Source organism: Spinacia oleracea, chromosome 6 (genome assembly GCF_020520425.1).
Source record: "Spinacia oleracea cultivar Varoflay chromosome 6, BTI_SOV_V1, whole genome shotgun sequence".
NCBI lineage: Eukaryota > Viridiplantae > Streptophyta > Magnoliopsida > Caryophyllales > Amaranthaceae > Spinacia > Spinacia oleracea.
The window spans coordinates 130,917,802-130,933,287 of NC_079492.1; the positions used below are offsets into that span (position 1 = coordinate 130,917,802).

The window sequence follows — 15,486 nt, forward strand, 5'->3', positions numbered from 1 at the left end:
TACGAACCCGACCCGTTATGAAACCGACCCGATATGAACCCGTACCACATAACCCGAACCCGAACCGAACCGTTAATTTTTCAACCCGAACCGAACCGATAGCAAAATGAACCGGTTTCAACCCGAACCGATGAACCCGAACCGAAACCGAACCGATGACCCGATTTGACACCCCTAATTTTTACGATTCGCGTTTTAGTCCGTTTTATAATATTCCTTATATTATGTTTTATACTATTTTTTGACATGAAAATTTACTAGTTTACCCGTCTTACCTCACAATATATACAATTTTCACTCGCTTTTTCCTTACTTTATTCATTTGTTTTTCTTACACTCACCCACATTTTTAGTTTACACATATCTATTACTTTATCCACTTTTATTATATCAAGTCACATTTTATACATTTTTTCTTTTCTATCTTAATATTTATGAAACAATGACTGCAAAGATTATTTTGAAATGGAGATATAACAACATGGTTTGACACGATCACCTTTACAACACGATATATTTAAGGGATCTTTTACTAAGCTAACTAATTTTACAATTTTATTTACCAAAATGGCTACTTTTGAATTCTTTTTCTCAATCAATCAATACTATATACTAAAAGACACACCAGGAATGACACGTGTCACGTCCTAGTGAGTCCTTAGTATTTTTTTCCTTTTTTAAAAATTATATTTTAATTGAAGAATCTTTTAAAAGACATGATATATATCCGGATTTTTTTCCTTATTATTTCATTCTATTTAATATAATAGAAATATATATATGAAAAAATAAATTATGATTTCATATATGAATGACACGTATCACGTCCTAGTGAGTCCTTAGTATTTTTTTTCTTTTTTTAAAATTATATTTTAATTGAAGAATCTTCTAAAAGACATGATATATATCCGAATTTTTTTCCTTATTATTTCATTCTATTTAATATAATGGAAATATATATATATATATATATGAAAAAATAAATTATGATTTCATATATGACGACAAGGATAAAAAAATATATATTAATACTGATTTGAAGAGCATACTACTTCCGTTCCATAATGATGTTCCAATTCTTTTTTCACGTTTGTTAATGCACGGTTCATATCGTTTTTATCTATAACTAGCATTTTGACCCGTGCAATGCACTGGGATATTATATATCGTGTGAAAAACTTACATTGATCTACAAACGATTTTTAGGTATCATAAAATATACTTCGTAATTTTTTATGGTACATTCACAAGGTTATAATTGTAGAGAGTGATAGATTGCTCAGTTGGTTAGAGCTTCCATCCCACTTCAAGGTGATTTTGGGATCGATTCTCATCCCCACCCTTGTGGCTCATTTCGCACCCAAAAAAACAAGCTTAATTGTAAGATAAGAATAAGTAGAAACACTTTAAGTTTATTACTCTTTTTCTACTTTAAGGTTATTTTAAAATCAGCCCAAATAAAAATCAGGAATAACAATCAACGCCAATGATAATGTGATTTACATTGTAATTAATTCTAAAATAGTAAAGAATAATTATTATTAATTAAAATAATAAAAATAATGAGAAAATAATTAAGATGTAGTCATGAAAAAATGTGAAAAATACAATAAAAGTCTATTACCTCTAAAAATGTATGTTGATATACATAGTAGTTTATTGTGTGAAAAATATAACGTAAAATTATTGGTAGTCAAATTTATTTATACGAGGGGCATGGGAGATTAGAGGTTGATGGTTTATTGAAAAAAAAGAAGTTTTCATGTACTTTTTTTTTTTTTGAAGTTAAGAATATAAAAAGATTATTAAGTGGAGTAAGTACTAATACTTACTGATTTGTGATTTTATTTATTTATTTATTAATTATGGATGTCTTCTAATTGTTGTTAATTTTTCATATCCAATGGTGCCTTTTGAGCTTTTTCAATTTTAACACAATTAATATTGAATAACAATTTAATAAGTCTATCAAAAAAGAATAATAAAGAGAAAATATGGAGATGATGGAGAAGTAGACAAATGTCACATATGTAACTATGGTTTGAGTTTTTAAATACTAGGTATAGATAGATTACACAACATTAAAAATTATAAAATTTACTATTCTTAAAGTATACATTGAGACGAATCAAACAAGATCCCAAATGAATATGTTTATATATTGGAAATAATTTAGAAAATTCTCTTTCGTTGTGAATAGTGTAAAAATCTACTCCCTCCGTTCCATAATGTTCCTCATGTTTACTATTCATATGGTCAAAGTTTAAAAACTTTGACCGTAATTAATAGTATGATTAAAAGTATAAATGTTAACTTGTGGGATATCATTGGATTCGTTTCAATATAAATTTCTAAATATCAATTTTTTGTATAACTTTTACTAATACGAAATTAAAATTATTAACGGTCAAAGTAGTGCATTGGAGACCGCGCATAATGGAAAAGTGAGGAACATTATGGAACAGAGGGAGTACATTAGTTATTACACGACCATACCCAAACCCGAAAGTGTTAAAAAGTGGGTTCAACAAAATTACTTAGAAACCCCGAAAGTCAGTTATAACTAGGGTATTAATTATAACTAATATGGTTATCAAATCAATACCATATCAAAAAATTTGGATAGATCGAGGGTACGAGTATGTTTATGGTTACAGATATTATACAATTTCATAAGAAAAGGGTACCTAACTAATAATTGTCTGATAAGTTTTTTTCTTATATTTTCCCAACTTAAGTATTTATGTCGAAACGCTAAACTCCTAAAACCGCACTAATCACTTTACAATTCAAATAAACAATAATTTTCTCCGATTTTCTCAACAACCGTTGACAAAACTTGATTTTGTTTTACTAAAAACTTCTTTTAAATAAATTATTCAGAATAGAAAAAAATAATTAGTCTTATCTGTGCATTATACGGGACCTAACCTAGTCTAGCTACCATTTATTTGCCAAATGACTCTTTTGACTTTGAGGCAAAAAAAAAAAACATTGTACTAGTTTGATTTGTTTTTTTTTTAATATATATATTTGGGGGGTTTTATATTTTTTATTTTTGACTAAAAAGAAATTAAGAAACATTAAAACATTTAATCTTAAATTTAAGAATTCCATAGACTTAAATATAACTAACCACAACCTCTAATATTAGTCCAACACAATCTGTATTCCCAGTAGAGATTGATACTCAAGAAAAAATGAATGACATTAATAGGGTAATGAACCAAAGAAAGGTAGAAAACGAGATACCCGTACACATTCAAATAACAGATGAAGTATACAATTCTCAAATTAATATGCTCAAGTAGACAATTTAATTAACCTGCAAGAACTGGAACTTTTATCATACTTGCAATAAGAATGCAAGTGAATCAATTTCCAGAATTTAAATCACCTCCAATTAGCAGGGAACCGTATAGAGAAGAAATTTTAGCAAGTCTATACCGACAGCAACCACGATTTTCTTGTTAGAAATAGTTTCAGTTTCTTATTAGAATCGAAACCAAAATTCAGAACATTATTGAATATAATTGAGTCTATTTAGAACCCAACTCAATTTAAATAATTTTTTTAAAAAAATCAAACCAAATCGGTTCACTATTAAAAAAAAAAACTCAAACCGATTCACTATTTAAAAAAAAAATCAAACCGGTTCACTATTAAAAAAAACTCAATCCGGTTCGGTATTATAAAAAAGCTCAAACCGGTTCAACAAAAAAAAAAAAAAACTCAGACCAGTCCATTGGTTTTTCTCTAGAATCAAAATAATAACTAGTTTAGGAAATAATATTAAAAGATAACCATTTTGGTAAATAAAATTGTAAAAGTAGTCATTTTAGTAAAAGTGTACTCCGTATTCTTTTTATAATAAGAAAGACCTTGACCAGATTCAATCTTCACAATTTCTAACTTAGTCCGATACTTAAAGAGTGAAAGTAAGAAGCTTAACAATTAAGTAAGTTACGTTAAACCATACCACCTTGGTTATACACCTAAGAGTACATATCGATAACAACATAGACATCTTGATCATCTAGATGAGGTCACAAGGCGGGGGAGTGTATGTCGCACACTTTCTACGTACAAATATTCAATGAGTTCCTGCCTAGCTAATGTCCACAGATGACACCAATGATGTCTTGGCCTAGTAGTTAAGACTGAGGGCCTGTGTACAATAGGTCTCAGGTTCGAATTCCCCCGCCCCCATTTGTAATTTATATTGCCCTTATGACTCATTCGCACCAAAAAAAAAAAAAAAAAAATGTCCACAGATGACAAACGCCGTATATGACCAGTTAAAGATATGTACACACAGGAACTTATATCATTATTGTGCAACCCGACTCAAATAATCCGTATCCAACTTAAATATCTCTGACCCAACATATACATGGTCTATTCAATTCAGATCAATATTACACGTACTTATATACTACGTATCTAAAAGTCCTAACAGTTCCGATTTTAGGTTAGTTAACTCTAGTTGTGACCTACTCTTATCGAATGATTCCGATCTACACTTATTTCTCAAGCTAGAAAATGATGCTTTGTGAAATGTATAGCTAGATGTGCAACACAAACCTAAATATATGAGGATCTTATGTAAAAGATCAACTTCTAACAAAATAGTTTTTTTTTTTTTTTTTATCAAATAGTTATTTTCTCCGTTTCTTTTTGTTTTTTACGTTTGACTTTTTACACGTTTATTAACGACTAATTAATGTCCATTAAGATTCCTCTAATTTTTATTTAAACAAGAAAAATTACATTTATTAATAATATTTTCACTCTTATGATTATGATATTGGGAAAATAAGAAAAATTTAATATCCCAATAAAAATGTGTGAGAGATTAAATGATCTAATGAATTTAATTGGTTGAAATAATCATTTGACACAACTTTTGATAGAATATTAAAACAGTTATATGATAATATAAAAGAAAATATAAAGAATATTTTAAGACACCCAAAAAGGAAAACGTAAAAAACAAAAATAAACGGAGATAATACATGTTATAACGTAACTAAATAACACGTTATATTTAATGGAGTATACTCTATGATCAAATAGTTTTTCCGTATGTTTTTAATGCTGATACGAGTGAAATTACGCGTATAACGGACTTAATGTGCATCCTTAACTTTCGGTCAAGTGACAAATAATTTCTCTCTCATCATTCTCCTTTTTCCACCTCATATTCCACTAACTTGACATACCACTTACTTAAATCTCTCATTTTTCTTCTACAATCTTGACTCAAGGTCATTAATTTCTCTTACCTATTTTTTTACTTTTACATATACTACACTTAAAATTCATCTACAAACACAATTATTAATTTTAACAAACAAATAAATATGAAATTAAATTAATATTACATATAAATAAAAATGTAATGTATAACCTTAAACATACATATATAGCACAATAAAACACAATTTATACATAACTAACTATTAATTTATAATTGTTATCATGCAAAATAAAAAAATTAAAAAAAAACATGAAATATTAATTCCATGCATGCATACAGTACATGGAGAAAAATACGAATGCATTAATATTTGCATACATTCAGCAAATATAAGCCTAAAATTCCGTATGCAAACGGCTAATATTATGTGAGTGGCAGCTTCATGCAGTCCCACATTCAATTTTAAGGAACTTGACCTTGGGTCACATATGCGACCCGGGTCAAGTTAATAAAATTTTAACCCTTGTACACTGTTAACATTGTAGTCATTTTGTTCTGTCAATTCATAATCACTTGATCCAAACTCCATGTCAAGATTGTGTGTGCTTATAGGACATATACTCACCAAAACTAATTTGATCTTAAAACAATATTAATAATAATAATAAAAAGATCAATCAAAAATTGACTATTGGTTGATGGAAAAAAGGAAAAGTTAAAACTCTTCTGTTGTTTGGAGTCTAGTACATTGTTTAATAGGGGAGTTAGAATGACAATAGTTTGTAAAAATGGCAAGAGAAGAGAGAGAAAGGGGAGGAGGGGGTGAGAAGGCACCGTTTGGAGGCACCAGTGAGGTGAGAACGAATGGAAGATGGTGCAAACTGGACAGTGCACAGGAGAGAGAAATTCATTCAGTCCCATGCACTCAATGTATGTCTCTTTTCTTTATACCTTCGTCACTGGTTGGTTGTTTCTTCCAATCTCTTTCCTGTCTCTTTGCGCTACCTAAGCTTATTTAATCACCATTTTTTTTATTTTAACAGATAAACATTGGGTTTTTTTTATATATATTTTGTTCCCACTTTTAACTTTTCCGTAACCAGCTGCATCATCGACTTCAATTTTTCTGGACTTCTCACTTATCTAAGGGGATATATTTATTAGGTAAATATATTCCTTCCATTTCTTAGAATACTACTCCCTCTGTCTCTTTTTGTTTTTTACGTTTGGTATTTTACACGCGTTTTAACGATAAATTAATGTGTATAGTGATTTTTCTAAGTTTTTTATGTAAACGAGAAAAATTGCGTTTATTTATAATATTTTCACTCTTATCAAAATTCTGATATTGGAAAAATGAGAAAAAGTTAATATCCCTATGGAAAAGTGTGAGGGACTAAATGACCCAATGAATTTAATTGGTTAATATAATAATTGGACACAAATTTTGATAGAATATTAAATTATTTATGTGATAATATAAAAGAAATGTAAAGAATATTTTGGGACACCCAAAAAAAAAAACGTAAAAAACAAAAAGAGACGGAGGGAGTAGAAATATAACGAGTAATTCATTTGTTCCTACGGAGTATTTATTTGACACATTTTTTTAGTTGTGTTTGTCAATGTCCATTTATTTTATCATTAATATCATTACTTAATTGTGTGAATTTATTTATAAAATGTTTATATTAATGCGAATATAACAAGGTTTCATATTACTGTATTTTATCTTAATGCGTAAATAACAAAATATGGTCAAATGAGAGTTTATGAATAGCGTTAAAACATGTGTCAACTAAAAAAGAGTGGTGGAAGTATAATGTTTGCTCATTTAATCGTTTTTCTTTTAAGAGAATGTTTGTCTTGGTGTAAAACACTTTCCGGGAAAATGATTTTTTCCTTTTATTATATTGTTTTTCGTTAATTGTTATTACAAGTGACGTAAAACTATTTTCCAATAACTTTATCAAGGGTGCGTGGAAAACATTGTAGATTTGAAATGAAGGGAAGCTACTTTTTCTCCTTACCTCCCTCTTCTCTCTTCCCTCGATCTATTACTCCCGTTTTTCTACTCTTGTGAATTTATTTTTACAAGGAACCAAACAAAGGAAATGAAAATAGTTTTAAATGTATTTTTCCTTAATTTTCCATGAACGTTTTCTGTCAAATTAAAACAAAAGGAGCCTGATGAGCACATTTTTTTTTTTTTTGTTATCAATTGTACACTACGGAGTACGTGTGATTCCATAAACTTCACATACCATGTTTTTTTATCAACAAAATAAACACACAGCTATATTCAATCATAATTCTTTATACGACATGAATATTTTAAATTTTGTTATGGAATTGCTCTAAACTTTTATAAAGGGTACAATTCTTTACTTACCTTAAAGAAAAATTGGACGTCTTGCTAAGCATTGGTAAGTTTTTCTTATCTAATGAATGGATTTCTTTAAATTAAAGATGATGAATTTTCAACAAAAATAAATATAAAGACATGATTAATAATAAGGTTTTGGTGCGAATTTAGAACAAATTCCAAAGTCGAATTAACTTCCAGGCATAGTCATACATGACTTTTCATGAATTTTGGGTTTGGTTTTTGACTAAATAGGTAAAAGTCGTTATGAAGCGGATTTTCTGGCATGCCTAAGGTTTTCGGGATGAGCCTCACTCTATGTTTAGGTTGTTTTAATCACTTCTAAATTTTCTTTTAGTTGATGGATTAGTTTGGAAAACGTGTTTTTGATAACAATTTACTATTCGGCTAATTAATACACTAATTGAATGTTAACTAATCGAGAATTAAGAAAAATAACAATACTATAATAGCTCTCTTATGCTAACTAGATATAGAATAAGATCTCGAGCGATATAGCCAAAAAAAAAATCTCAAACAAGAAAATAAGTTATTTTTGACATAATATTTTCAAATCGACTAGGTAGCTTAATTTCGATTGCATGTATTAGATTTTATTCACATTTTTCTTTACGTTTATAGTAAACCAAATTTCATGCGTTTTTTTTATCACGATTCTGTTCATATATTTCAACAAACTGCACTTATTTCAAAAACTTTGTTCACATTTTGACTTTTGGTTAAAGTTCATCAAACACGATATATTGTATGTATTGAAAATTGCATCATTATTTACACAGACGTTATTAATTTATTACATTCTCGAATAATCGGATTTATTTATTTGTAAGCTATAACATGTTAATCAATTTTCTTACATGTATAATTAAGTGGATTACTTACCATCATTTTCCGCATGAAGTACGAATTATAAGGTACGTAAATATAGTCGAATTAACAGATTTAAGCCACTGTAAAAAGTAATTCTACATGGTAGTCTTGTGTTTTGTGAAATTCTAAGATGGCAACAAGCCGAATTTTCTAAAGAAACCTTGTGTTATACAGAGTAAGGTATCTATTCCGACATTATAATCATTATTTTTCATTTAATTTACTGTTAATTAGTTGAAAAAGTTAATTTATGGCTTTTATTTTAAAATTACAACTTTCATATACCAAATTTTTTAAAGGTTAAAGGTAAATCGGTTCAAAAAAACTTACAATTATCTCGCATTTGATTAAGCAAAATACAAATCACTTATAAAATGAAATTTATTTTTTCCCCGCTATATATATTTTCACAAAACACAGGGTCAACCTATACTATTTCCAAAAATTGAGGATTTTTTGTGGGAAGTTTTAGAGCATTGAAAAGAAATTCAACTAAGCAAACACTTCTATTTCAAAAAAAAAAAAATCACTTCCAAGTCCCAACAAACTTCACAAAACTCCAAACACACACAAAATAAAAATACTAAAAAAAAAAAGAAATTGAAAGAAAAACCGAGAAACAGAAATGGGGTTTGAGACATTTCAAATTCCAAACGGTTTTTAGTTCTCACTCTCTCAACTCTTCTTCCATTCATCTTCTTCATCCTACTTTGTACATCTTTGTTATCATCGATACCTTTGCTAATCACAATTAAGCCACACTAATCACGTGCTTAATTAAACAATTAGCAACAACATTAACCAGAAAATAAGATATTTAGTACACTAAGATTCTGTTTTACAGAGCAGAAGTAGAAGATAAGGAATATATCCAACCTAGATTGTATGATTTAGTTTTGTATTTCGCAAGTGGAAAGAAAGTTGATTAATTACTTAGGTCGCTTTCTTTCTATGAAGTATGTAGTTGGGTTTATCCAGATGGTTTATGTTGCTTTCTCTCTCCTCAAAATTTTGTTTCCTTAATCTTAACATAAATTTACCCATTTCTCCATCACTCATATCCTTATCTTAGTCCTCTCTCTCTCCTCCGTACTGTACAGATTCTCTCTCCCCAACTTCCTAGTTAACCCACCTTCAAGGGTTTTTTTTTTTTTTTAAATTTTTTTTATCTGATTATTTCAGATTTTTTTCTGTTGGGTGTTTTTTCTTTCTTTTGGGAGGAATTGATGGAGATAAAGAAGGAGATGAAGGATTTAGTGTTGCATGGCGAAGATCTTGAAGTTTTTGGCGTGACTGCCGGGGGAGATGGTTGTATGAAGGATGAAGAGGAGATCTGGTTTGAAACCGCTTCTCAACACCATGAAGAAAATAATGATAATAATAATCTGAATAATGATGATTTTTTGGATGTGGATGTCAGCGATCCATCATCTTTATTCTACGCTGACTTCCCACCACTTCCGGATTTTCCTTGCATGTCATCCTCATCGTCATCTTCGTCAACTCCAGCCGCTACGGTTGTGAAGCCATTTGGTACTGCATCTTCCACTTCTACATCTTCTTCGGCTTCAACCGCGTCTTCCGGGGCGGCGTCATGGGCTGTGTTGAAGTCTGATGCGGATCACGACCCTGAGCCGTCGTCGTCCACGGCTGTATCGGTGGATGTGCTGAATAATAGTCATCTTCATCCGGGTTCGGATCATCGGCTTCAAAGGGTGGAGGAGATGGTGATGGATGATGTTGATGAGTGCATGGATATGATGCAGAATTTCGGGTGCATAGACTTGCTGGAGAATACTGATATTTGCTGGGACCCGTCGCCGTTATTTGAAGATAACGGCGACGAGCACGAGCATGATAGCAGCCAGTATCAGTTTCTACAGCCGGAGGAGATGTTGGAGAATCATCTTGTGGAGGAAGAGAGGGTGTTTAAGCAGTTCATGCAACAACACCAAGACCAAGGTGAGAATACTACTAGTAATAATACTACTAGTGGGGTTGTTGATCATGATGTTGTTATTATTGGTCAAAACAGCGGCGGAGGCGGCGTCGGTGGTGATGGGATCATCCATGAACCGGGTTCGTCCCCAGATGATCTGGCTATGGTGTTCTTTGAATGGTTGAAGTCGAACAAGGAGGCGATATCGGCCCAGGATTTGAGGAATATTAAGATCAAGAAGTCTACTATTGAGAACGCCGCTAAAAGGCTGGGTGGTGGACAAGAAGGAATGAAACAGTTGCTTAAGTTGATACTTGAGTGGGTGCAAAATCATCATTTGCAAAATAAGCGGATGATGATTGGTAGTGAAGATGAAATCCAAGTTGTTAGTGGTGGTAATAATAATACTACTAACAATAATCTTAATCCAAATTGTTATTCAATCCAAGAACATAACACGACCATTAATGAAAATAACAATGCTACTACTCCTAGTGATACTAATGCTAACCCTAATTGCCCGCCCGAGCCGCAATGTTTTAGCCCGGCGACGTGGCTACCAACTCCTCCTCATCCACCACCGCCATTCGTGAATGAATCGCTCCCACCCCCTCCGCCGGGATTCCCACCCACGGTTGGGTTTATGGGTTATCCACCCCCTATCCCGCCATCGGATTACCACTCATGGGGACCCACCCCGATGCAGTACGGGATGGGTCCTCATTACGGAGCGTTTCCTGACGCGGCTCAGTTTGGAGGGTATGGAAACCCTCCTCCTTACCCGGGGTTCTATTATCATCCTGGCCCTCCTACTGAGGGGTTGGTGAGGTTAGGGTCTTCAGCTACGAAGGAGGCTCGGAAGAAGAGGATGGCTCGGCAGCGGAGGTTCTTTTCTCACCATCATAGGAGTTCCCATCATAATAGTCATCATCAGCATCAAAACCATGGTAATCATGGGAGTTTAGTTAATCATCAACATATGATGAATCAGATGGCTGAGCAGCAGCATGCAATGGTAGGGAATGGAAATTGTGGGGTTGTTGCACCACAAGGAAATTGGGTGTACTGGCCTCCTCCTCAACCGCAAGTGGTGCCGCCGCCTCAAGTCAACCATCCCGGTCCTATGGTTGCTCAAATGATGCCGCCAATGGAGAGGCCCGGAAACAGCTTTCACAAGCAAGTTGGGATTGACAAGAAACAGGTAGTTTTGCTTTTTAGAATTTTGATTAATTTGGAATTTCTTTTGGTGCAATTTATTGTGTTTATGGCTGATTCATTCTTGTTTTCCCTATTCACTTTTTTTTCATGGGAAATGAATAATGAATTACTAGTAATTTTAATTTAATTTAATATTTTAATTTATGGTATGATTTTGAATTATAGGGGTGGAAAACAGAGAAGAATTTGAGATTCCTTCTCCAAAAAGTGTTGAAGCAAAGTGATGTGGGTAATCTAGGGAGGATTGTCTTGCCCAAGGTAACAAAATAATTATGATAAATAATGTATTTATGTTGTCCGGCTTCATGTGTTTGGTTTTGATTAACAATAATCTCACTAAGTTACATGATTTGGTGGGTTCTTAATCAATCAGAAAGAAGCAGAGACACATCTGCCGGAGCTGGAGGCGAGGGATGGAATTCCCATCGCCATGGAAGACATCGGTACCTCTCGTGTGTGGAACATGCGTTACAGGTATTATTACATAACGTTAGTTTAGCTAATTAATAATCTCTTATCGATTTGAAGTTGTGTTATATTACTGTGAATGTTTGATCCTTGATGAACGATTAAATCTGATAAAAATCTCCCCGTTTTGTTCCTTTTTGGAGCGTCAGGTTTTGGCCTAACAACAAAAGCAGGATGTATCTCCTTGAAAACACAGGTAGCATATCTGATATGTTGTTACAACTTGGTAGTAGCAAGTATGGAGTAGTTCGCTCGCAATATTATTTATCATGGTTTATGAAATGATGGGTACTTTTTGTTTTCGATATTTTCAGGGGATTTTGTGAGATCCAATGGACTCCAAGAAGGGGACTTCATTGTAATCTATTCAGATGTAAAATGTGGCAAATATGTATGTTTCTCTGTTTTTTCTATCTCTAAATGCATGCATGCAACTTGTAGTACCATGTAATCTATTCAGATGTTAAATGTGGCAAATTATGTGTATGTGCTTCTCTTTTTCCCACATTATTGTCTTTTTTCCAACATATTGGCCTACGGGGTACTATGTTTGTGAATTTGTCTGCCTTTTACAGTATTTTCTTTTCTTCGACTTGCACCATATATATACCACTTGCAAGTTGCAACCTTAAAAGTTGAAAGTAGCTAGACTGCTTCTAATGATGTTGATATTAGAACTTCAAATAAATTGGATATTGCTTTGCGCTCTATTGTCATCTCATACAAACTTATTGATAGTGTTATACTCGTTTAAGAGTTGTGAGTGTCTAATTGTATTTCTGATTTCTGCGTAGCTTTAGCTTTCATTTTGCAAAATTTGGTGCTGATCTGCACTTTAGCAATGTGCCTCTGGTTTCCTTGGGGGAAATTCGGGCAACTAGTCCATCTTTCACTGAATTTGCTCTAATTTTTGTTCTGTGAATATTAATTTAATCAATCATGTGCCCATGCAAGTGATGCATTAAAAGAAACCGGGGGAGTATCTCTCAACATTTTTGGGAGTATTTATTTTGTTTATATGTTTGGTAAATAGACTGCTTCACAATTCATTCATCGCAATATGTAGTAAAACTATTGCATCTCATCTCTATCATCTTAGTAACCAATTACTATTATAAATTGAACTATGCATTTTTCTACTTATAGTGTGTGTTAGTGTTAATCGACAATAGGTGGGGCATATACTAAATTCTTGTTTTGTGTCTTCCAGATGATAAGAGGAGTGAAAGTACGGCCACAACAACAAAACACGAAACCTGAATTAAGCAACAAGAAGTCAAGCAAGAGCCAGAAAACTGAAGGAACCTCCTCCCCAGCTGGAAATGGCCTGTCATCTTCTCCAAACATTATGCAAATGCAAAGTTAAATTTGTTTGTTCATAGATCGAACTCTTTTGCAGTAGTATATAGCTCCAATTTCTATCCATACAAGCGGTGATTAAGACAATAAAGCCTTGAGGGGGTGGTGTTTGAATGGCCATGTCTCATCTAAAGAAGATCAGAGGCCAGGGTCAAAGGACATTCACTATCATAACTGCTCGCGCTCTAACTGAGTTTAGTCCTCGATGATGCTTGAGGACTGGAGGAGACTAGGGGTACGACTCCATTAACGATTATATATGGTCAGCTTTTGAAGGCATTTGTATGTTGAAACTTGTACTATTCCGTATTTTGTTGTATGTCCGCCCTCAAATTGTCATGTGGTATGTATTGTTGTAGCTTTTGTGCTACTGTTGCATGAAAATGTGAATGCAATTTCTGTATTTGTGTCATACAGTAATAAACATGTAAGCGCAATCACAAAGTTAATCTAATTTGATACTTCGTATTTTTTATGTGACATATCACATGCATATGGGTAATTAAATATTTATGTTAGAGCATCTCTAATGGTAAGCTAATTTGACAATTAGCTTGTTATGTTACATAAGACTAAAGATGGCTGTGGGTCGGGTCGGGCCGTGCTTCGTGCCGAGCCCACGCCAGGCCCACGTTGTTTCGTGCCGTGCTGTGCCGGGCCGAATGACTAGCAATTAGCTAGACAATAATTTCCGTGGAGACAACTTCAAGCTATTTTATTGTCTAGCTAAATTGTGCTCCAATGACTAGAAATTAGATTGTTATTTAAATTTGTCCCACTTGCCTACTTATCAATTAATTATTTGGCAATTTTGAGAGCTAGTTGTCAAGCAAATTAGCTTGTTTAAGCTAATTTGCTTGGCCAAGCTAATTTATTATTTTTACTCTAATGGTCTAGCTATTAGCTTGAAACTTTTAAAAATTTCAAGCTAGTCTCTAGCTACAACCATTGGAGATGCTGTTACTTGGTTGATTTTTTTGAAAGCAAAACTCATGAAGTTTTTTTTTCTTTTTTTGGTAAAATGTAAACATGTATTCATGCGGTCAAAAAACAATCAACCCCATAGGTAAGGAAGCATAAACAAACAATCTAGGAGAGACTCAATATGCTACTATGGGGACACACAAAGGCTCAAAGTAAGCCTACAACACTCCTTCAATCTATAAAACACCCTCCTACAAATTTACATTCCACTTTCTATCACTGTTGGAGTATTAACATTCTTACCTATAATTGTGTAAATCCTATTCTTTACAAACACCTTTACATTATCAACATTCAACAATAGTGGATATGCTAGGAATTACATAATTCCAATACCCCTTATTTCATTCTTGCCATATCATGTATGTAGTCGCAACCATTGCAGCAGTCAGGAGTCGATTTTCTACATTTTGTGCCCTTATAACCACCTCTAATACATTTCAAAATTTCAGTTATCTCCACGGATTTGTAACAAACACCTAACCAATTCAGAACAGCAGTAAGGTACTTGTTAGCATAAACACAGTCGCAGAAAAGATGCTGAATTGTTTCCGGATGTAACTCACAAACGACACAATTCTCAAAATCTGTAATGTCGTATTGCTTAAGGCTAGTTCTAGTTTGCATTCTATGCACAAGATCAACCAAAGAATGAACATATGTTTCAAATGATACTCCTATTACAAACACTGTGATACCAACTACTGCATGACCAGATTTTGTCAGAGGTATATAAGCTTTAGAAATGTAATGGGTTGTGCAATGTTCCAATAATAGCTCGTTCTTCACTTTACATGTATGTTTCCAACTCCAACTAGCTTGTTGAGGAGCCTCATATCTCCACCAGTTCGCGTGCTTGATATATACTTCACTCACCCATTTCACCCACATTGAATCTTGTTTTGGGGCCACATTCCATACCATTTTACCAACTGCTGCAGTGTTCCAAAGTAGTGTTCCTGAAGCCAATTAGACCACCATTCTTCTTAGACTTGCACATACTATCCCAACTCACATAACTTGTCTTAGATGATTGAGCCTCACCAGACCATAAAAAAGATA

The 15,486-nt window shown here is 32.9% G+C and overlaps 1 protein-coding gene across 2 annotated transcripts; it reads left to right on the top strand.

Moving 5' to 3' along the window:
* The first annotated feature begins 8,948 nt into the window (after nucleotides 1-8,948).
* Nucleotides 8,949-13,916, top strand: LOC110788791 (B3 domain-containing transcription factor ABI3). 2 transcript variants are annotated; one of them, XM_021993430.2, is made up of 6 exons: nucleotides 8,949-11,596; nucleotides 11,779-11,871; nucleotides 11,987-12,087; nucleotides 12,225-12,277; nucleotides 12,396-12,472; nucleotides 13,292-13,916. In XM_021993430.2, exons 1-6 carry the CDS (start codon nucleotides 9,683-9,685, stop codon nucleotides 13,445-13,447), a joined length of 2,394 nt encoding a protein of 797 aa, XP_021849122.1. In that variant the 5' UTR covers nucleotides 8,949-9,682; the 3' UTR covers nucleotides 13,448-13,916. The 2 variants fall into 2 exon arrangements, with proteins under 2 accessions (XP_021849122.1, XP_056687521.1); XM_056831543.1 differs by having other exon boundaries at nucleotides 12,231-12,277.
* Nucleotides 13,917-15,486: the final 1,570 nt, after the last annotated feature.

What these genes read in the sequence shown, in the direction of transcription:
- LOC110788791 (XM_021993430.2), top strand. Translation starts at nt 9,683, where the DNA reads ATGGAGATAAAGAAGGAGATGAAGGATTTAGTGTTGCATGGCGAAGAT. An exon ending in GGAGGATTGTCTTGCCCAAG is followed by an intron (nt 11,872 to 11,986) that starts GTAACAAAATAA and finishes TTAATCAATCAG; the next exon opens with AAAGAAGCAGAGACACATCT. An exon ending in GTGTGGAACATGCGTTACAG is followed by an intron (nt 12,088 to 12,224) that starts GTATTATTACAT and finishes TCCTTTTTGGAG; the next exon opens with CGTCAGGTTTTGGCCTAACA.